Source organism: Mustela putorius, unplaced genomic scaffold, assembly GCF_011764305.1.
Source record: "Mustela putorius furo isolate JIRA1106 unplaced genomic scaffold, ASM1176430v1.1 tig00537227_pilon_pilon_pilon, whole genome shotgun sequence".
Lineage (NCBI taxonomy): Eukaryota > Metazoa > Chordata > Mammalia > Carnivora > Mustelidae > Mustela > Mustela putorius.
Genome location: NW_025422368.1, coordinates 35,489,956 through 35,513,110, shown reverse-complemented (window position 1 = coordinate 35,513,110; position 23,155 = coordinate 35,489,956). Strand labels below are relative to the sequence as shown.

General features: G+C 41.9%; 1 protein-coding gene across 2 annotated transcripts in view; it reads left to right on the top strand.

Annotated features, from left to right (window-relative positions):
• BORCS5 (BLOC-1 related complex subunit 5) overlaps positions 1 to 16,889 on the top strand; it is a 96,154-nt gene extending 79,265 nt beyond the window's left edge. For both annotated transcript variants that reach the window (XM_013057912.2, XM_004755830.3), the window contains exon 4: positions 16,170 to 16,889. In XM_013057912.2, coding sequence (XP_012913366.1) covers positions 16,170 to 16,400 — 231 coding nt within the window. In that variant the 3' untranslated portion in view covers positions 16,401 to 16,889. The remainder of the gene's footprint in view (positions 1 to 16,169) is intronic.
• Positions 16,890 to 23,155: the final 6,266 nt, after the last annotated feature.

The window sequence follows — 23,155 nt, the reverse complement described above, 5'->3', positions numbered from 1 at the left end:
AACATGCCTTTCAGAACTTTGTATTACATGTCTGCTTCACTTATGAATTCATTCAGCTCTTTGCCAGGCTCTGTTTTAGGTGTTGACGATATATCACTGAAAAAATAGAATTCTTTCCTCATAGAACCTTGTGTGTCTGGAGAAACAGACAATAAAGGTAAAAAAGTTTGTTTTTTTTTTTTTAAGTGTGTAAGGTAAGTGCTGAGAATGAAAATATAAGGCAAGAAAAGGGATTTGAAATGTCAGTGGTATGGAAATTATAGGTAGGGTGGGCCATGAACACCTTTCTAGAAAGGAACTTGTAAGATAAGATCTCCTGGCTAGTACAGAGTGAGCCAGGAGACTCTTCCTTACAAATCTGTCTATACCTGAAATTTATCAATTTTTTAGACAATACCCAAAATTCTTGTCCTTTTTAACAGTCTGCTGTCATAATTATCTGGATGTTCTGAAGTGGAGACTTACTGGCCATCCCCTGTTGTTAGTTGGGAGAACACTTGCAGATCCGCATTTTAAAAATATCATTAATTCTTTCAGTGATTTGAAATCTTTACTAAATTCTAAATCTGTACTAAATCTTTCAACGATTCCCAAAGGATGTTTCTAGGAGGTGTTCTTAGAGCTTGAGGCAACAGTTAATTTTTCTCTGCCCATATTGATAAGCTATATTTTAAAGATTTGTTTATTTGTTTTTGAGAGCGAGCACAAGCACGACCAAGGGTTAAGGCCAGAGGGAGGGAGACGGAGAGAAGCAGACTCCCCACTAAGCACAGAGCCCAACTGGGGCTCAGTCTCATGACCCTGAGATCATGACCTGAACTGAAATCAAGAATTGGATGCTTGGGGCGCCTGGGTGGCTCAGTGGATTAAGCCACTGCCTTCGGCTCAGGTCATGATCTCAGGGTCCTGGGACCGAGTCCCGCATCGGACTCTCTGCTCAGCAGGGAGTCTGCTTCTCTCTCTCTCTCTGCCTGCCTCTCTGCCTACTTGTGATCTCTCTCTGTCAAATAAATAAATAAAATCTTTAAAAAAAAAAAAAAAAGAATTGGATGCTTAACTGACTGAGATACCTGGGTGCCCCGACAAACTATATTTTAATATTGTAAGCCTTTAGATGCCATCCTGGCATTATCCACAATTCATGCTACACATGACTAGAGAGCCTACTGCTTGTCCAAGGTCACATCAGACCATTAGACATTGCTCCCATAGAAAGTTACAGTGACCCCGCCCTGCAGCCTAGAGCAGGTGGGATCATGAACAGGAAGGTACTCCGCAGGACCACCAGGACCACGGGAGCTATGTAAGTGAAAGGATTATTTTAGGGGGCAAAAGACCCTTATCTCAAATGCAGCACTACCAGGAGGAAGTGATGCGACTCTGTAGAAGTATGAGTGTGAGTGGCACAATATCGGGAATGATCTCTCCAAACCCTAAGGCCTGTCAGCCATCCTCCTTTCATCCTTGCCAAGACCTGGGGTCTCCCCGAGATCACTCCCTCCTCTGCCTTTCCATCTCAGAGCAATCCCAATCGTATTTACCCACGTCCACCACATTCCCACTGCCCTCTGATCTCTACTGTTTTTCTGTGTTTTCTCCCATCTTCCCTCCGTCCCCACCGAGTGGATCTGGCAATTCCATCGGTACAGGCCAACAGCCTGTACATGCAGCACTGCTGGTTTCCCCTGGTCAGAAGGGCTCTCCTGCCTTATTCCTCCCCTTGTGCTTAGGCAGTGTCTGCTGGATGAATGTGTGTATTAAGCTGAGCTGTCACCTCGGCCTTCTGCATGGGTAATGCTGTGGCCCTCACGTGTCCCGGAAGTCATCCAGCATAGTGTTTAGGGACACACCCTGTGGCATCTGCTGAGCTGTGCCAAATTAGTACGTTCGTATTCTCACATTCTTTCTTCAGGTATTGTGTAGAGAATTTTGACAGTAAAATATTTACTTCCACACCACCTGGAAGGTCTGTTCTCTACTCTGAATCAAAAAAGGGACTGTGTTCATGGACAGTTGGGGTGCATACATGGAATTAGCACATGACCCAATTTGACATTGTTTTAATCCCCTCAGCTCAGCTTTTAAATATTGACTGTGTCACTTAGGTTTATACAGACTTACCTTTATTTCTCTTTAGTCCTGGACACTGGGAAGGGGAGTCGGGGTTAGTGACATGGCTCCCAGATTTTCTTCACCATCCACTGACTCCATCTACCAGCACAACTTCCCCAGATTCTTTCTTGACATAGTAGTAATAGGAGTCCTGACAATGCGGCTGTCACTTTTTACATGCGGACCGTGTGCCGAGTGTGGAAGGGGCATTTTATGTGCTCTGTCATCTACGTTGGACAGAAAAAGAAACTGAGGTTCAAAGACCTGAAAGTTAAACCGTTCAGGGTGACCCAGCTGTAAAATGGTAGAGCTGGGACTCAAACTCGGATCTAAGATCCATGCTTTTTCTACTGTTCTACTTTCTTTCTCTTCCATTCCTTATTCTAATACCTTGACTTCCCACCTCCTCTCATTGTTCATGTGCGGTGCTCATACACTTTCCCTAACCCGGGATTCCTTTACGGTATTCATAATTTCATTATATACTTTTACATTTCAAAAGCAATCCTGTAGCCACACTTTAAAAAAAAAAAAAAAAACCCTGAAGACCCCATATTTACAAATTTAAAATGCCACTCTGCCTTCTTGAGGCTAACTTTCCATGCTTTCTCCTGATCACCCTTTTGAGAAGAAGGCCTTTTCCTGGGATCTGGGGATGCTGGTAGTAGGGATGACAGGGAGAGGTACAAGCAGGGAAGCCGGAAATGAGACCTGTGCTGAGGGGCTTCATGCTTCACCCACTCCCACTCTGGGACTGCAAAAAGTGACTCTTAACTAGAGTGGAAGCAGAACAGAGACTTCTTCAGGAGGCAGTGTGTCTGTGTGCCTGAACTACTATCTCGTGTAGCCTACAGAGAAGGCTTTCCCAAGGGGAGGGAGAAGCGGGATTTCTGCCCTGAACTTTTATTTTTACCTTTTACCCTGATCTTTTTTTCTTCACTTGCTGCCTTTCAGAGACCCTCACTAGTCCTTTTCTGAGAGATGGGGAGGGAAGGGGTAATCAGCCGGACTTTCTCCTGCATTGGAAACTGCCTAAAGGCTTTGAGATTTCTCTCCTACCTTCCCTTCTGGGCCTGATACAGAGGGTAAGAAGACATTAGGGGAAGTTGGTCACTTTATAAAATGACTGTTGGAACAAAGTGATGCGATTCAAATTCCTGAGGTCCTGGTGTGTCTTAATTCTCTTGAAGGCCCAAATAAAATGTGTTTCTTTTAGGAGACATTTAGATACATTGTTTGAAAAAAGGAAACAGGGTCACTTCAAAATGTCCATTACGTGGTAATCAATGCTGTTCAGTCTGTGTTGTAATTAATGAAAACATTGGTGACAGTCTGCCCATTGTTTCTTTCGCAAAAGGAAATGACAGACTAATAAGGACCCCAGGAAGGTTTACATAATTCCAGAAGGAAGTAGAAACTATGCACAGTTTTGACTGATAGCGCTCCTAATTGCAAACATAGGCTCACCTGAGCAGGTTCCTATTCCTAAAGGACTTAGAGATGTTGGAATTGACTTTAACGTCCATTTAAAACAGATTTGGGGGTTCTTTATGGATGGAAATGGTAACTTGAAAAACTTTCACACAGTTTAATTCACTTGACAAGGTAGAACTAACTGCGGAAAAGGAAATGTCACTGGCCAACCATCATTCCTTGGTGTGGTTGACAGTGAGCGGGAGATGTGGAACCCAGCCTGGCTCGGGCAGTCACTGATGGGTGGGCTTCCCACTAAGGACTCATTTTCATTTCAGGTTTTGATTTTGGTAGATTTTGTAGATTGAGATTTGCCAGAGAGGAGTTTCTCTTCTTGTCTGATTTATAGATCAAAGGTATGGCATGAGAGTAAATGGCAAAAGTTTACTTTTATAAGCTGTCACTGGGAACTGTTGTGTTCAGAAACAGGATTGCTTCAAAGTGTCCAATTTGTGGTAATTGGTGCCATTTAGGCCATGGTGTAATTAATGAAAACATCTTCCCATTGTGTCCGTTGTGCAAGAGGGAGGCATCGGAGAGAAGATTGCCCCAGAGAGCTCCCAAATCCTCTGTGGGAATGATGATCAGCAGGAAGGTCAGAAATCCAAGAAAACATAGCTGACCCAGAAAAGTTTTTGTGGCAGCCTAGCACACACTAACCTTCATAATCTGAATCCCCAGTAGAGGACAAGTGGTGAAGATGTGGTAGGGATAGAAGATGGAGGGTTGGTCAGAATGGGCCAAACTGGTGGAAGGGGCACTCGACTCGATTCTTTGAGGTGGAAACGGCTACTCATGAGAGGCAAAGACAAAATCAGGTGGTAACTGATGGACGAAAGCTAGAACAAATAAGCCCTAGCACCAGGACCTGAGATTAAAAGAAAGATCTTAAGAAGAAAGTGCCTCCACTGTTGGGAGAATGCAAGCTGGGGCGGCCACTCTGAAAAATGGCATGGAGGTTCCTCAGAAAGTGAAAAACAGACCTATGCTATGACTTAGCAATCGCACTGCTAGGTATTTACCGAAGAATGTGAAAATGCTAATTCAGAGGGATACATGCACCCCGATGTTTATAGCCACATTATCTACACCAGCCAAATTATGGAAACAGCCCAAGTGTCCATCAACTGATGAATGGATAAAGAAGATGTGGTGTATATATAATGGAATAATTACTCAGCCATAAAAAAACAATGAAATGCCATTTGCAACAACATGGTTGGAGCTAGAGAGTATTGTGTTAAATGAAATAAGTCAGAGAAAGACAAATACCATATGATTTCACTCATGTAGAATTTAAATAACAAAACAAAAGAGTAAAGGCACGGGTGAGAAAAAGGCAAAGCAAGAAACAAACTCCTAACATGGAGAACAAAGTGGTAATCAGAGAGGATGTGGGAGGGGTGGGTTAAATGGGTGATGGGGATTAAGGAGGGCACTTGGGGTGAGCACCCCATGTTGTATGTAAATGCTGAATCACTATATTGTAAGCCTGAAACTAATGTAACACTGTATGTTAACTAACTGGAATTTAAATGAAAACTTTAATTTAAATTAAAAGAAGAAGGTGCCTCTAGTCAGGAACGAGATTAATAATGTGCCATCTCTAAGGGGTCAGTTTAAGAACAAGCAAGGAAGGTTCTGGGAGATTGCTGAGAGCTCAACTTAAAAGGTACCTCTCACCCTATTGTAGTGGTGCAGTTCAGTGGTCGTTAGTATGTTCACAAAGTTGTTCACGTAAAGCCACTGTCTAATTTCAGAATATTTTCATCACCCACGTAAGCTAGGGATCACTCCCCATCCCTCATTCTCCTATTTCCTGCCAACAGCTAGTCTGCCTTCTGTCTTTACGGATTGCATGTTCTGGACATCTCATATACATGGAATCATAAAATATGTGGCCTTTTATGTCTGGCTTCTTTCACTTAACATGCTGTTTTCAAGGCTCATCTCTTGTTGCTTAGATCAGTATTGCCTGCCTTTTTGTGGCTCAATCCTATTCCACTTAGGGATATATATTTTGTGTATCCATTCATCCACGGATGGACATGTGGGTTGTTTCTGCTTTTTGTCTGAACAGTGTTGCCGTGAACCTTTGTAAGTTTTTGCATGCACATCTATTGTAGTTGCCTTGGGCATTTACCTAGGAGTGAAATTGCTGGAGTCTCTGGTACTTCTGTATTGAACTTTTGGAGAAACTGCCAAACTGTTTTTGAAGCAGTGCACCATTTTACGTACCCCCTGGCAGTGCCCGAGGATTTTAGTTTCTCCACATCCTCACTATTGTCTGCCATTTTATTTTCGCCATCTTAGTGAGTGTGAAGTAGTATCTCTTTGTGGTTTTGATTTCCAATTCCCTGATGACGAATGATGTTGAACATCTTTTCATGTACTTCTTGGCCATGTGTTTATCTTTGGAGAAATGAATTTGCAACAGCAAATTCTGCCCTTGGAACAGTACTGATTTACATGGCTATGCTAATGCTCTCTAATCAGGGGGATTGGTAGTTTTGCTACTTAGAATTTTTAGAAAGGTGAAGTTTTTTGTAAAACACTGAAGCATTTCCAAAGAAGGATGTCTGTCCAAAGGAAGAACAAAGCTGGGGCTGGATTTGGAATGTGGGATGAGGGGCAGCCGGCCCTTTGATTAGCTGCCTCAGCCCTTCATGGCCTCTGCTTCCCACCCCCATAGTCCTAAATTAATCTCCTTGGGAAGCAGGAATTTAAATGTAGAATGAACACAAAGAAAGTGAACTATTTATTGAGGCCGAATAAAAGTTGACCTTGACACCTAACTAAGTTAACTGAGAGACATCATTACCTTAAAAACTGAACTGTACTTTTAAAGGGTGGGAAAGACAAATGACTTTTTTTAATGTCTCATTGAGTTCTTAAGCAGTCTTTATATTTTAAAGATTTTTTATTTATTTGAAAGACAGAGAGAGCACAAGTGGGAATGAAAGGGAGAATCAGGGTTCTCACTGAGCAGGGAGCTGATGTAGGTCTCGATCCCAGGACCCTGCGATCATGACCTGAGCTGAGGGCAGACGCTTAGCTGACTGAGCGATCCAGGCCACCCTTAAGCAGTCTTTTAAAACTTTTTTTTTTTTTTTAAACTTAAGTCACTAAAAGCTGGGAAAACAAGAGTCTATTGATCATACAAACTTGAATTTTGTTAACTGTGATACACAGTTTACTAATTTTTCTTCTGATCTGTGAAAAAGTCATTAAACTACTTTTGATCTTCTTGTACATAATCTACAATTAATATTTTAAGAATTTAGAAGATGTACAGTATCTTTTGAAGCTCTTATTGTATTATACCTCTAACTTAAAACTATAGGCCTTTTTAGTATGTACCACTACTTTGAAAAGATTACCCTTACTTTGAAAAGGAAGTTACATTGAGCATCTCGATATCTTACATAAGATGACTGACCTGTGCGAAACCAGGATCAAAGCTTATTTTATCAGGAAATTTTAAAAAATATTTTATTTTTTCTACACCCAGTGTGGGGCTCGAAACCACACCCCAGGAACAAGAGTTGCACAGTCCACCAACTGAGCAGGCCAGGGCACCCCATCAGGAAATTTTATGTAACAAAATTTTTGCAGGAATGGACTCCTGTTGGAGAACCTCTCCTGCTTGCTTTCGAAATATTTTTTAAAAATATATAGAGATGCATATACACCTATATGTTTTTTTATTATACCTGTTTATTTTACCATAAACAGTGGTAGGAGTTACTCATTCTCATGGCAGAACATATAAATCAAAAATACACAGAAGGACTTTTAGGTAAGTAATTATTTTAGTTATTATATAGTGTGAAATATTTCTGTCAGGAAACTACAAGATGAGTAATGTGACTCTGTTTTAAGTTTTTCAGTAGCAAGAGTTTGGAACAAAAATAAAACAAGTCAGCAGAAGACACAATGGTAAATTGTCATCTGAGTGATTGTGTAAGCCTTGAAGATAGTTAATGTACGAGAGCGATGAGGCAGAACAGTAAGTTCTCCCACTGTTACAACAAAGATATATTGTGTCTATTGGATACCTCAAAATATTTTTTTCCTGCCCTTATTTACTAAATTTCTTTTTTTTTAATCTTTTTTTTTTTTTTAAAGATTTATTTATTTGACAGAGAGAAACCACAAGTAGGCAGAGAGGCAGGCAAAGACAGAGGGGGAAGCAGGCTCCCTGCTGAGCAGAGAGCCTGATGTGGGGCTCAATCCCAGGACTCTGGAATCATGACCTGAGCTGAAGGCAGAGGGTTAACCCACTGAGCCACCCAGGCGCCCCTTTACTAAATTTCTTATCCTGTTTTTCCATTTGTCATGAAAAGGAGTTTTTAGACACAGTTTCTATTTCAGTTCACATATATGTTATAATTTAGGGTGCTCTGTTTTTCTGGGGGCTATTATAGGCTTTTTGTACAGGTTATCTCATTTTTCCTCACATCAGCCTTCTTAAATAAGTACTGTCATTATGCCCAGTTTAAGGGTGAGGAAGCTAAGGCTCAAACAGGTTAAGTGACTGGTTCAATCATAAAGATAGGGGTGCCTGGCTTGCTTAGTAGAGCCTGAGACTCTTGATCTTGGGCTCATGAGTTGAAGCCCCATGGTGGGCATGGAGATTACTTTAAAAGAAAAAAAAAGTTACAAAGGTAATCAGTCATATGCAGAACCAAGATTTTTTTTTTTTTTTTGTCCATGCTTTATTTTATATTTATTCAGGAGTTATTTTATTATCGGTAAGCTCTTTTTTTTTCCCATTTTATTTTCAGTGTTACAAAATTCATTGTTTATGTACCACAGCCAGTGCTCCATGCAATACGTGCCCTCCTTAGTAGCCACCACCAGCCTCACCCATCACCCCAACCCCTCCCCTTCAAAACCCTCAGTTTGTTTCTCAGAGTCCACAGTCTCTCATGGTTTGTCTCCCCCTCCAATTTCCCCCAACTCGCTTCTCTCCATCTCCCCATGTCCTCTGTGTTATTCCTTATGCTCCACAAGTAAGTGAAACCATATGATACTTGACTCTCTGCTTGACTTACTTCACTCAGCATAATCTCTTCCAGTCCCGTCCATGTTTATACAAAGGTTGGGTATTCATCCTTTCTGATGGAGGTATAATACTTGATTGTATATATGCACCACCTTCTTTATCCATTCATCCATTGAAGGGCATCTTGGTTCTTTCCACAGTTTGGCGACTGTGGCCATTGCTGCTATGAACATTGTGGTACAAATGGCCCTTTTTTTGACCCCATCTGTATCTTTGGGGTAAAGACCCAGTAGTGCAATTGCAGGGTCATAATTTCTTGAGGAATCTCCACACTGTTTTCCAAAGTGGCTGCACCAACTTGCATTCCCACCAACAGTGTAAGAGGGTTCCCTTTACTTCACATCCTCTCCAACACTTGTTTTTTACCATCTTGTTGATTTTGGCCATTCTAACTGGTGTAAGGTGGTATCTCAATGTAGTTTTGATTTGAATCTCCCTGATGGCTAGTGATGATGAACATTTTTTCATGTGTCTATTAGCCATTTGTATATCTTCTTTGAAGAAGTGTCTGTTCATGTGTTCTGCCCATTTTTTGACGTGATTATCTGTTTTTTCTGAGTGTTGAATTTGAGGAGTTCTTTATAGGTCTTGGATATCAGCCCTTTGTAGTGTCATTTGTGAATATCTTCTCCCATTCCGTGGGTTGCCTCTTTGTTATGTTGACTGTTTACTTTGCTGTGCAGAAGTTTTTGATCTTGATGAAGTCCCAAAAGTTCATTTTTTGAGTTTATTTCCTTTGCCTTTGGAGACATATCTTGAAAGAAGTTGCTGTGGCCCGGGATTTTGACCCAGTTCTGACACCACTGTCTTCATCTGCAAGCTATATGTAGTTTGTTATGAATCTAGAATGATTACTCAGCCTCACCTTAATTTTTTGTTTATTGTGTTGCTTCCATAGAAGGCTGGTCCTCTCAGAGTGACTCTCACTAAGTTTGAGCTTAGGAATGCCTTCAGATATCTACACAGGTCATTTGGAGGGTCTGAACAGTAAGTTCACGGCTGAGGTAAAAAGCTCTGGCTAAACCTTTGGGAAGTGGACTACTGAGAATTTAAGCCAGTGGGTCTGAAAGCAATGAAGTCTGCCACTCCAGGTCAGTCAAGACAGGAGTTTCTATGAAACAGGTCTCCCTGAGGTTTGATGTGCAGTGTTATGAATAGCCACTTCTCATTTGGAAGCAGCAAATATTTAGAGACAAGGAATGGGATTTAGGATAGTCTTGGACATGAGCTAGAAGCCTCCAGAATGATTTAAGTACTGACTAGAATTTTTTCCCTGCCACACTGTGTCAGAGCTTCATCAAGGGAGTTCTATTGAGACAACTGTTTGGTTAGCATCTAGCTACTCTTTTTGTTCCTGTTCCTGTTCCTTTTTTTTTTAAAGATTTTAAGTAATCTCTACATCCAATGTGGGGCTTGAACTCACAACCCTGAGATCAGAGTTGCATGCTCAACCGAGACCACAGGGCAGCCCAATTTTTCCCTTGAACTGTAGTCCAGTTTACTTAATAGTGCCCATAGGTGCAATCCTCAGACAAGTTTTATATACTTTGTTGTATATAGAGACAGATTGTATATACTGACCCTCTTGGGACAAAGAGGGTCAGATTCCATGTCCAGATGATCTCCTGGAGGATTCTTCACTGACCCCTTTTCCCCTACCTTTCTTTTTAATAAACTCAGTTCATACTCAGATAATCAGTTGGAGGCTTACTTTCCTGGAGAGGGACTTAATTCTCCTTTTAAATATCTTAAAAGCTGTTTTTTCCCCTTAGAAAATCACTTAGTGTTTTATTTATTTTTGTTTTAACGATTTTATTTATTTATTTGACAGAGAAATAGAAAACACAAGTAGGCAGAGCAGCAGGCAGAGGGAGAGGGGAGAAGCAGGCTCTCTGCTGAGCAGGGAGCCTGATGTGGGGCTTGATCCCCAGGACCCCTGGTATCATGACCTGAGCTGAAGACAGCCACTTAACTGACTGAGCCACCCAGGCACCCTCAGTGTTTTAGTGAGACAGAAGCTGCAGGGCAGTACTCTTAAAAATATCCCAAATTTGAATTTTTTTTCTTTCTTTCTCTTTTCAAAGATTTATTTTTTGAGAGAGTGAGCATAGGGCAGGAGCAGGGAGTGGCAGCGGGAGAGAGGATCTCAGACTCCCCACTGAGTGCCAAGTCTGACAAGGCAGGGCTCATCACAAACCCTGAGATCATGACCTGAGCAGAAATCAAGAGTCAGATGGTCAACCAACTAAGCTACCCAGGTGCCCCTGGATTTTTTTCTTAATATTGGGTTGTAATAATTCTTTACTTATTCTGGATACCTATTATCAGATATATGTATTGTAAATATTTTTATTCAGTCTGTGGCTTGACTTTTCATTTTCTTCATGGTATCTAAGAAAAGTTTTAAATTTTGATTAAGATTCTTTGCCTACTCCAGATGGCAAAAGTTATTCTCCTGTTTTCTTTTTAGAGATTTTATAGTTTTAGCTATTATGTTTAGGACTGTGATCCATTTCATGGTACTTTTTCTGTATGGCTTTAAGTGTAGGGGTCCAGATTTGTTTTTTCCATATAGATATCTAGTTGTTCTAACACAAATAATTGAAAAACTTTACTTTCCCCACTGAATTATCTTGGAACCTTTGTTTAAAAAAAAAATAGTTGACCACATATGTTTAGACCTATTTCTGTACTCTCCATTCAGCTTCATTGATCTGTGTGTTTGTCTCTATGCTAATATCATACTATCCTGATTATTGTAGCTTTATACTGTCTTGAAATCAAGTACTGTAAGTCTTCACACTTTGGGGGTTTTTCAAATTCTTTTGGCCATTTTATGTACCCGGAATCAGTTTATCGAATCCCTGTGAGAAATTCCTTCTAGAATTTTGATTCAGATTGCAGTTGACTCTTGGCAAGAATAGACATCTTAATGATATTGACTCTTCCAATCCATGAACATGGTATGCTTACCATTTTCTGAGATCACCTTTAATTTTTCACAGCAGAGTTTTGTATTATCAGTGTATAGGTCTTGTAGATATTTTGTTGAATTTTCCCCTAAGTAATTGTTAGATGCAATTGTAAATAGTGTTTTTAAATTATATTGTCTAGTTGTTCATTGCAAGTATATAGAAATAAAATCAGTTTTTGTATATTGGCCATGTATCTTGCAACCTTGCTAATAAACTCACTTGTTAGTTTTATTAGTTTTGGTAGAGTCCTTAAGATTTTTCCAAACACATGGTCATATAATCTACAGATGAGACCCTTTTATATATTCCTCTCTAGTTCCTGTGCCTTTTATTTCCTTATATTGATTTATTGCACTGGCTAAGACTTCTAGTACAGTGTTGAATAGAAGTGATGAGAGTAGACATCCTTGCCTTGTTCCCGATTAGAGAGAAAAGTATCCTTTCCCACTATGATGTTAGCTGTAGGTTTTTCATAAATGCCTTTTATTAGGTTGAGGAAGTTTTCAGATTTTCAAAATTTTTCATAAATGAATTTGTCAAATGCTTTTTCTGCATGATTATATAATTTTTAACCTTAATTCTGTTGACATGGCAGATTACTTTGTTTTTTAGATGCTGAAAAGGCTTGCATCTTTGAGATAAACCTTACTTGGTTTTGATGTATCATTGCTGGGTTTGATTTGCTAATATTTTGGATGTTTCTAACAGTGGACTGCCCAGATGAGCAAATAGGCTGTACTGTCCAAATAAGGTATTTGGAACAAGTTTGAGCACATTCTACAGATAAGTGATTTCACCTTCTGTTTTACTTGTCCTTTGAATTCTCCTGCCATCAGAGACAGTATATGCATATGTAGGGCAACATAATGAGGTATGAATTTCAGAATAAACAGTGAGTTCCTTGACGGCAGGCAATTTATCTCTTTCATTTCTACCAGGAGAAGATTAAATTCAAGTGGTGTTACAGAGGTCCAAAATCACAGTGGTTTATACAGAGTGGAAATTTATTTTTCTCTCACAGGGCTGGTACTACTGTCAGCCACAAAAGTCCTCATAGACCTAGTCTTCTAGCTCACTGCTCTACCAACCCTAGGGTGTTTCCATACTTATTCTCGTGGTCTAAGGGGGCTGCATCTGCATTCCTACAGGAGCAGAGTGAGGGAAGGGATGCAGGAGCAGGGTGTATGCCATCTGAGTTTTAAGGAAGTTACCAGAAGCTGCCCTGAGAGACTTCCACGTATATGTACCGCTGTCTAGAACTTAGTCATGTGGTCATAGCAAGGCATGGGTTTTGAGACAGGGGTTGTGGAAAATAAGTACTCATTCTCTGTCTGTTGGAAAATCTAGTAGTTTTTTTCACTTATGTTGTTTTTCTGAAAGTTCCTGAAACAAAGTTATTTGCAATATTTTCCTTTCTGGGCCTGTTTTCTGGAAGAACCAAGATAACATTAACAAAGACAGTGGAAAACAAAAGTCATGTTAACGTACAGTAAGCTGTGTGGGGTACAGATAGTGTGGTTCTCAGTATCTGTGTCCCCAGGACCTTGCAGATGGCACACTGTAGTACCAGCATAGGTCTGTTGACTATATTATATATCTGCTTCCTCATTAGAATCTTTGCACCAAAAATAGAAATAGGAAAGGTGAATAAGGATATGTTCCAGATGGTCAAAATGGTAAGATTCAGAATTGCATTAGATGCTGCCTTACTGCCTTAAAGTCGGGTGTGCAGGGGAAAGTCTGTGTGCACACGTGTGCAAACAGAAGGAGGTGTTAGGGAGCAGCTGTGGTGGTGACTCAAGAGAGCAAAGGGCAGGGATGTGAGAAATCGGCATCACTAGTTATGTTACACTTCCCCAGATTTTAAAGTCTTACTTGCACCCACGCGAGACTTTCCTGGCAGCAGTCAGAAGGGGAAAAGGTTTAAAAGGCAATGTCTCCATCATGCGATTCGATGTGCTTTAATGCCATGCTATGGACCAACTAGAATGTCATGTCCAATAATGGTATGCTCTCTTGCTCGGGGAATACAGCTGAAAGGAAGTTGCTAGACTGAGGAGGTCTCTGTTATAGTTTTACTTCTGTCACCGTGAGACCTCACAGGTCACTCAGCTTGAGGTTTCCTCCTCCGTGGTTTTTTCCTCCATGGACTGTCAGGGAATTGACTCTGAAGAGACATACTGTCCATGTGTGTCAACAGCGTGCTTGAATTATGTGTGCTCACCCAGGCACTAAACATGGAGTGCTTGGACAAGAACTCTGGATACATCAGAAATGGGCCCCAGTCAGATGTGGAAATGTGTGAGCAAGTATATGTCATTTGAACAAATGCCACTGTCTGGTCAAGTATAAGTCAGGAGGGAAGTGGTTGATTGCCAAGGACCTAAGACAAGACAAGTTAGAGTCTTGTAGGACATTTCACATAAATTTCACAGGTGTTTGTCAGGTCTGGTAGAGTTGGGTGTGGGGAGCTCAGAAGCACCCAAGCCAAGTGAAATAGGGTAACTCAAATGGTGCCAAATGCTGGAGCTGGCGGTTTGATGAGCTCTGCTGGTTCTTATGAGGAGTCCAGCAAGCTCCCACATCACCACTGTCTGTTGGAAGGCAGAGTGTTTCTAGGTGCTGGCCTGAATTGCCATTCTGAAAAGGCCCCATGGTTGATTCTTAGGAATGCTATAATTTACTGGCCCACTACCTGAAAGTGCTGGAATGACTGAACAGGGTTGCAGAGAACCATCTGAAGGTATAAACTGCTTCCACAGTGTTGGGAGGTAGTGGTTTCCCTCCCTTGCTCTTCTCCCACAAGCTGGTTTTTGTTTTTTTTTTGTTTTTATTTTTGTCCCCTGAGCATTTCGAAACAAGTGACGAAAGAACCAGCATAGAACAAACAAGCATGAAATTCTTCTAACACCTCCCTTACTCACCATCCTTCTCCTCACTGCCCCCCCAACACACACACACAAACACGGTATAAAAATAGAACTGGTTATTTTTCATGGGGCTGACTTTAGTTTCCTCCTGTTTGTTTCATTTGGTGTTGTGTTTTGTTTTGTTTTGTTAGAGGGAGGAGAGGGGCAGAGGGAGAGGAAGAATGAGAATCTCAAGCAGACTCCAAGCCTGGCACAGAGCCCAGTGTAGGGTTCGATCTCACAACCTTGAGATCCTGACCTGAGCTGAAACCAAGAGTGGATGCTTAACTGACTGAGCCACCAGGAGCCCTGTAGTTTGGTTTTTATCACACCATTTCCAGACTCTGGTAGCATGTATTGGGTGCCTGCACTTTGCTTGGGGCTGAGGGTTGGGTAGGGTCGTGCTCCTGGAGTGGACAAGAACGGGGGCTGATGTAGCATTTGAACTCAATTTAAGGGTAGAAATTAGAGTCTTGGTAGTTTGTTTCTTCCCTACACAGGAGGGGTGGGTGTAGGCACCTGACAGGCTGGAGGTTCCCTCCCCCTTATTTTTATCCAGGTGATAGTTTCCAAAAAACTTCCCCAGGGGAAGAAAATAGTCACAAAAGGGGAACACAGAGCCTAACATTTGTTTAACCAGGGGAGAGAGTGCATGGAGCGGTTTGCCTCACAGCAGTGTGGTGAATGGTGTGGACTTGCGCCTTGGCTGTCAGAGAAAGCCAGCCCTTTCCCTGAACTTGTCCCCAGGGGCTGCCAGCCCGCAGCCATTCAAGGAAGACAGGGAGGAATGACACCTGTGTTGTGAAGCTCCTCTGAGCCATGCCAGGTCCTGTGCTGGGTGTGTGCTCTCACTCCGTCCTCACAGTAGGGGAATCATTTCCCTGGTTTGTTATTTTTTTAAGATTTTATTTATTTGAGGGGAGCCTGGTGGCTCAGTCATTAAGTCTCTGCCTTTAGCTCAGGTCATGATCCTGGGGTCCAGGGATCAAGCCCTAAGTCGGGCCCCCTGCTCAGTGGGAAGCCTGCTTCTCCCTCTCCCCCGGCTTGTGTTCCCTCTCTCACTGTGTGTCTCTCTCTCTCAAATAAATAAAATCTTTAAAAAATAAATTTTTAAAAAATAAATAAATAAAGATTTATTAGAGCATGAGCAGGAGGAGCAGCAGCAGGAGAGGGAGAAGCAGACTCTCCCCACTGAGCAGGGAGCCCAAGGCTGGATTCTAGGACCCCAGGATCATGACCTGAGCTGAAGGCAGATGCTTAACCATCTGCCATCTGAGTGACCCAGGCACGCTGAGTTCCCTGGTTTTTGCAGATGTGCAAAAAAGTTAAGTATTATCAACCCCAGTGGCAGAGCCACATTGAAATTCTGGTCTAATTTCCAAGTCCAGGATTCTTTATGTAGAGCTAGAGAAAAAAATCTGAGGGTCTCCACAAGGTGTAAGTGTCTCAGACCCTCCTGCAGAGGTGACCATGGGGCAGCAGGTGACAGAGGGGTGGTCAGGGGGAGGTTTTCCATCGCCAGCGCTTCCTGTAAGCCGACCAGCCTCCGGGACTCCTACTGGATACCTGGTCCCCTGGAGAGGACTTGGTTCAACTAGGTTTAATGCGTTTCCTTCTTTTCTCCCTCTGCAGATGGATTTGTCTGTGGAGACGCTCTTCAGCTTCATGCAGGAGCGCCAGAAGAGATACGCCAAATACGCGGAGCAGATCCAGAAAGTCAACGAGATGTCGGCCATCCTCCGCCGCATCCAGATGGGCATTGACCAGACGGTACCCCTGATGGAGCGGCTCAACAGCTTGCTGCCAGAGAGTGAACGCTTGGAGCCCTTCAGCATGAAACCAGAGAGGGAGCTCAAGCTCTAGGGTTGCCACTCCCCTCTGGCTGGCTGGGCGCTTGCTCTCTGGGGACAGAGCCAGGCACTGCCCCTGGGGCCCCAGACCCAGGAGCTGACTGGATCCTAAAGCCGAGTGGAGGCTCTGGGACTTCGGGAAGGGGTGTGTAGCGGTCCGGCTGGCCTGAAATTCTGATCCTGCGCCACCTACCCCTTTCCTTGATGCGTTTTCCCCTTGGCAAAACAAACCAAACTCATTCTCGGTGCTAACCGAATTTGGAGTGTCTGAATTATTAGAAATTTCTTGCAGAACTCTGTGTCGGGAATTCTTTTTATTTTGTTTAGATTTTCTTTTTTTAATTGAGAGTGTTTATTGTCAAGTCTAGCTTGCGGAGTGAAAATATGGAGAGAAGGGGAGAAATGGTTTAAGAAGTTCTGTGTCCTCAAGGCTTTCATGAAATTTTACTCAGTAGGCTTTCCAGGTTATGAATTGTAAACATAAAGAACTAATTTAATCCAAGTCTTGGTGTTGTTACTCTTCCTGCCCCGTTGATATCATGTCAGGTCTTTATCTGGGGCACCCTGTTCCTGCTGCGGTGGGACACTGGTATTTTTGTTGTGTGCTGGGTTATGGTGTCCCTTGTGTGTCATCATTGGAGACTGAGGACTTCCTTTGAACACTCTCATTGGGCTCATCTCCCACTGATAACTGGTTTCCTTAATGTACACGTGGTTTAGGTTTCCTCATATTATTACATCAGCACTGGCAAGACTCCAGTTTCTGTGACAAGGTTTTAACCCACACTGATTTTACTAGCCTGGTAAACCTCCAGAGTGTTCAGTCTTTGAAATGCCTGCAGCAGGCGTGTGTCGAATCCACTTGCTCTGCCAGATGTTGTGCCCTGACTACAAACAGGCCTCTGGGGTCCCGGCCCTCCTTTTCTTCAGAGAGGAAACTCACAGTGCTGCTGAGCTTCTGTGGAAGTTTAGGAAAGGAAGCCACCTGAGTAACTGCAGAAGTGCTTAGTGCAGGAGTTTGCACCTCAGAGCTGTCCCCACGGAAGAAAGGCTAAAGATGCAAAGAAACAGAATGGAGGACCAGGTGGAGGCAGGCACGTCACGACCAGGAGCTGGGAATATGGGGAAGCCTCTGGGCCAGGACATCCTGTCCTCGTTCCCCTTATTAAATCCTCTAAACTTCTGAAGGTGTTTTGAGATATCAAAAACAGACTTTGGTAGCTTTATAACCTTAAGTTGGTATAACCTTGAAGTTGATCCTTTTAAGCATATCTCTGGTAAATGCAATCTGATTCTAATCTAGGATTTTGAATAGATACTATTTTGTAAGATTCTTAGAACCCAGAATAAAATGTAGGACCTAGTGGGAGGAGTCAAGATGGCGGAGAAGTAGCAAGCTGAGACTACTTCAGCTAGCCGGAGATCAGCTAGATAGCTTATCTAAAGATTGCAAACACCTGAAAATCCATCGGCAGATCGAAGAGAAGAAGAACAGCAATTCTGGAAACAGAAAATCAACCACTTTCTGAAAGGTAGGACCGGCGGAGAAGTGAATCCAAAGCGACGGGAAGATAGACCCCAGGGGGAGGGGCCGGCTCCCGGCAAGCGGCGGAGCAACCGCGCACAAAATCAGGACTTTTAAAAGTCTGTTCCGCTGAGGGACATCGCTCCAGAGGCTAAACCGGGGCGAAGCCCACGCGGGGTCAGCGTGGCCTCAGGTCCCGCAGGGTCACAGAAGGATCGGGGGTGTCTGAGTGTCGCAGAGCTTGCGGGTATTGGAACGGGAAAGCCGGCTACAGAGACAGAGCTGACAGTCAGCTCGCAGCTCGGGTTTACCTTGAACCGGTCGCAGCAGGCTCGGTGAGCTCGGAGCGCGGCCGGAGGTCAGGCAGACGGGAGTAACTGGGCGCTGTTCTCTGAGGGCGCACTGAGGAGTGCGGCCCTGGGCTCTCGGCTCCTCCGGGCCGGAGACCAGGAGGCCGCCACTTGTATTCCCGTCCTCTGGAACTCTACGGAAAGCGCTCAGGGAACAAAAGCTCCTGAAAGCAAACCCGAGCGGATTACTCACCCCGGCCCCGGATAAGGGCGGTGTAATTCCGCCTGGGGCAAAGACACTTGAGAATCACTACAACAGGCCCCTCCCCCAGAAGATCAACAAGAAATCCAGCCGAGACCAAGTTCACCTACCAAGGAGTGCGGTTTCAATACCAAGGACAGCAGCAGAATTCCAGAGGAGGAGAAAGCCAAGCACGGAACTCGTGGCTTTTTTCCTGTGAATTTTTTTAGTGTTGCAGTTAATTTAATTTTTTCTTTTTCATTTTTTTTTTTTTTTTTTCTCGCCTTCGGGTAAAATTTTTTTTTTAACTGTTACCTTTTTCTTTTTTAACGATTTTTTACTAGTTTATCTAATATATATATATATTTTTTTTTTACATTTTTCTTAGGTGTTTTCTTTTTTTTAAAATTCTTTTCTTTTTTTTTTTTTTTTTTTTTTTTTTTTTCTCTCTTCCTTTTTGAACCACTTTTTATCCCCTTTCTCCCCACTCACGATTTTGGATCTCTTCTAATTTGGTTAAAGCATATTTTCCTGGGGTTGTTGCCACCCTTTTAGTATTTTACTTGCCCCTTCATTTACTCTTATCTGGACAAAATGACAAGACGTAAAAATTCAACACAAAAAAAAGAACAAGAGGCAGTACCGAAGGCTAGGGACCTAATCAATACAGACATCGGTAATATGTCAGATCTAGAGTTCAGAATGACAATTCTCAAGGTTCTAGCCGGGCTCGAAAAAGGCATGGAAGATATTAGAGAAACCCTCTCGAGAGATATAAAAGCCCTTTCTGGAGAAATAAAAGAACTAAAATCTAACCAAGGTGAAATCAAAAAAGCTATTAATGAGGTGCAATCAAAAATGGAGGCTCTCACTGCTAGGATAAATGAGGCAGAAGAAAGAATTAGTGATATAGAAGACCAAATGACAGAGAATAAAGAAGCTGAGCAAAAGAGGGACAAACAGCTACTGGACCATGAGGGGAGAATTCGAGAGATAAGTGACACCATAAGACGAAACAACATTAGATTAATTGGGATTCCAGAAGAAGAAGAAAGTGAGAGGGGAGCAGAAGGTATACTGGAGAGAATTATTGGGGAGAATTTCCCCAATATGGCAAAGGGAACGAGCATCAAAATTCAGGAGGTCCAGAGAATGCCCCTCAAAATCAATAAGAATAGGCCCACACCCCATCACCTAATAGTAAAATTTACAAGTCTCAATGACAAAGAGAAAATCCTGAAAGCAGCCCGGGAAAAGAAGTCTGTAACATACAATGGTAAAAATATTAGATTGGCAGCTGACTTATCCACAGAGACCTGGCAGGCCAGAAAGAGCTGGCATGATATTTTCAGAGCACTAAACGAGAAAAACATGCAGCCAAGAATACTATATCCAGCTAGGCTATCATTGAAAATAGAAGGAGAGATTAAAAGCTTCCAGGACAAACAACAACTGAAAGAATTTGCAAATACCAAACCAGCTCTACAGGAAATCTTGAAAGGGGTCCTCTAAGCAAAGAGAGAGCCTACAAGTGGTAGATCAGAAAGGAACAGAGACCATATACAGTAACAGTCACCTTACAGGCAATACAATGGCACTAAATTCATATCTCTCAATAGTTACCCTGAATGTGAATGGGCTAAATGCCCCTGTCAAAAGACACAGGGTATCAGAATGGATAAAAAAAACAAAACCCATCTATATGTTGCCTCCAAGAAACACATTTTAAGCCCGAAGACACCTCCAGATTTAAAGTGAGGGGGTGGAAAAGAATTTACCATGCTAATGGACATCAGAAGAAAGCAGGAGTGGCAATCCTTATATCAGATCAATTAGATTTTAAGCCAAAGACTATAATAAGAGATGAGGAAGGACACTATATCATACTCAAAGGGTCTGTCCAACAAGAAGATTTAAACAATTTTAAATATCTATGCCCCCAATGTGGGAGCAGCCAACTATATAAACCAATTAATAACAAAATCAAAGAAAACACATCAACAATAATACAATGATAGTAGGGGACTTTAACACTCCCCTCACTGAAATGGACAGGTCATCCAAGCAAAAGATCAGCAAGGATATAAAGGCCTTAAATGACACACTGGACCAGATGGACATCACAGATATATTCAGAATATTTCATCCCAAAGCAACAGAATACACATTCTTCTCTAGTGCACATGGAACATTCTCCAGAATAGATCACATCCTCGGTCCTAAATCAGGACTCAACCGGTATCAAAAGATTGGGATCATTCCCTGCATATTTTCAGACCACAATGCTCTAAAGCTAGAACTCAACCACAAAAGGAAGTTTGGAAAGAACCCAAATACATGGAGACTAAACAGTATCCTTCTAAAGAATGAATGGGTCAACCGGGAAATTAAAGAAGAATTGAAAAAAATCATGGAAACAAATGATAATGAAAACACAACGGTTCAAAATCTGTGGGACACAACAAAGGCAGTCCTGAGAGGAAAATATATAGCGGTACAAGCCTTTCTCAAGAAACAAGAAAGGTCTCAGGTACACAACCTAACCCTACACCTAAAGGAGCTGGGAGAAAGAACAAGAAAGAAACCCTAAGCCCAGCAGGAGAAGAGAAATCATAAAGATCAGAGCAGAAATCAATGAAATAGAAACCAAAAAAAACAATAGAACAAATCAACGAAACTAGGAGCTGGTTCTTTGAAAGAATTAATAAAATTGATAAACCCCTGGCCCGACTTATCAAAAAGAAAAGAGAAAGGACCCAAATAAATAAAATCATGAATGAAAGAGGAGAGATCACAACTAACACCAAAGAAATACAAACTATTATAAGAACATACTATGAGCAACTCTACGGCAATAAATTTGACAATCTGGAAGAAATGGATGCATTCCTAGAAACATATAAACTACCACAACTGAACCAGGAAGAAATAGAAAGCCTGAACAGACCCATAACCAGTAAGGAGATTGAAACAGTCATTAAAAATCTCCAAACAAACAAAAGCCCAGGGCCAGACGGCTTCCCGGGGGAATTCTACCAAACATTTAAAGAAGAACTAATTCCTATTCTCCTGAAACTGTTCCAAAAAATAGAAATGGAAGGAAAACTTCCAAACTCATTTTATGAGGCCAGCATCACCTTGATCCCAAAACCAGACAAGGATCCCACCAAAAAAGAGAGCTATAGACCGATATCCTTGATGAACACAGATGCAAAAATACTCAACAAAATACTAGCCAATAGGATTCAACAGTACATTAAAAAGATTATTCACCACGACCAAGTGGGATTTATTCCAGGGCTGCAAGGTTGGTTCAACATCCGCAAATCAGTCAATGTGATACAACACATCAATAAAAGAAAGAACAAGAACCATATGATACTCTCAATAGATGCTGAAAAAGCATTTGACAAAGTACAACATCCCTTCCTGATCAAAACTCTTCAAAGTGTAGGGATAGAGGGCACATACCTCAATATCATCAAAGCCATCTATGAAAAACCCACCGCAAATATCATTCTCAATGGAGAAAAACTGAAAGCTTTTCCGCTAAGGTCAGGAACACGGCAGGGATGTCCATTATCACCACTGCTATTCAACATCGTACTAGAGGTCCTAGCCTCAGCAATCAGACAACAAAAGGAAATTAAAGGCATCCAAATCGGCAAAGAAGAAGTCAAATTATCACTCTTCGCAGATGATATGATACTATATGTGGAAAACCCAAAAGACTCCACTCCAAAACTGCTAGAACTTATACAGGAATTCAGTAAAGTGTCAGGATATAAAATCAATGCACAGAAATCAGTTGCATTTCTCTACACCAACAGCAGACAGACAGAAGAAAGAGATATTAAGGAGTCAATCACATTTACAATTGCATCCAAAACCATAAGATACCTAGGAATAAACCTAACCAAAGAGACACAGAATCTATACTCAGAAAACTATAAAGTACTCATGAAAGAAATTGAGGAAGACACAAAAAGAAATGGAAAAATGTTCCATGCTCCTGGATTGGAAGAATAAATATTGTGAAAATGTCTATGCTACCTAAAGCAATCTACACATTTAATGCAATTCCTATCAAAGTACCATCCATCTTTTTCAAAGAAATGGAACAAATAATTCTAAAATTCATATGGAACCAGAAAAGACCTCGAATAGCCAAAGGGATATTGAAAAAGAAAGCCAACGTTGGTGGCATCACAATTCCGGACTTCAAGCTCTATTACAAAGCTGTCATCATCAAGACAGCATGGTACTGGCACAAAAACAGACACATAGATCAATGGAACAGAATAGAGAGCCCAGAAATAGACCCTCAAATCTATGGTCAACTAATCTTCGACAAAGCAGGAAAGAATGTCCAATGGAAAAAAGAGCCTTTTCAATAAATGGTGCTGGGAAAATTGGACAGCCACATGCAGAAAAATGAAATTGGACCATTTCCTTACACCACACACAAAAATAGACTCAAAATGGATGAAGGACCTCAATGTACGAAAGGAATCCATCAAAATCCTTGAGGAGAACACGGGCAGCAACCTCTTCGACCTCTGCCGCAGCAACATCTTCCTAGGAACAACGCAAAAGGCAAGGGAAGCAAGGGCAAAAATGAACTATTGGGATTTCATCAAGATCAAAAGCTTTTGCACAGCAAAGGAAACAGTTAACAAAATCAAAAGACAACTGACAGAATGGGAGAAGAT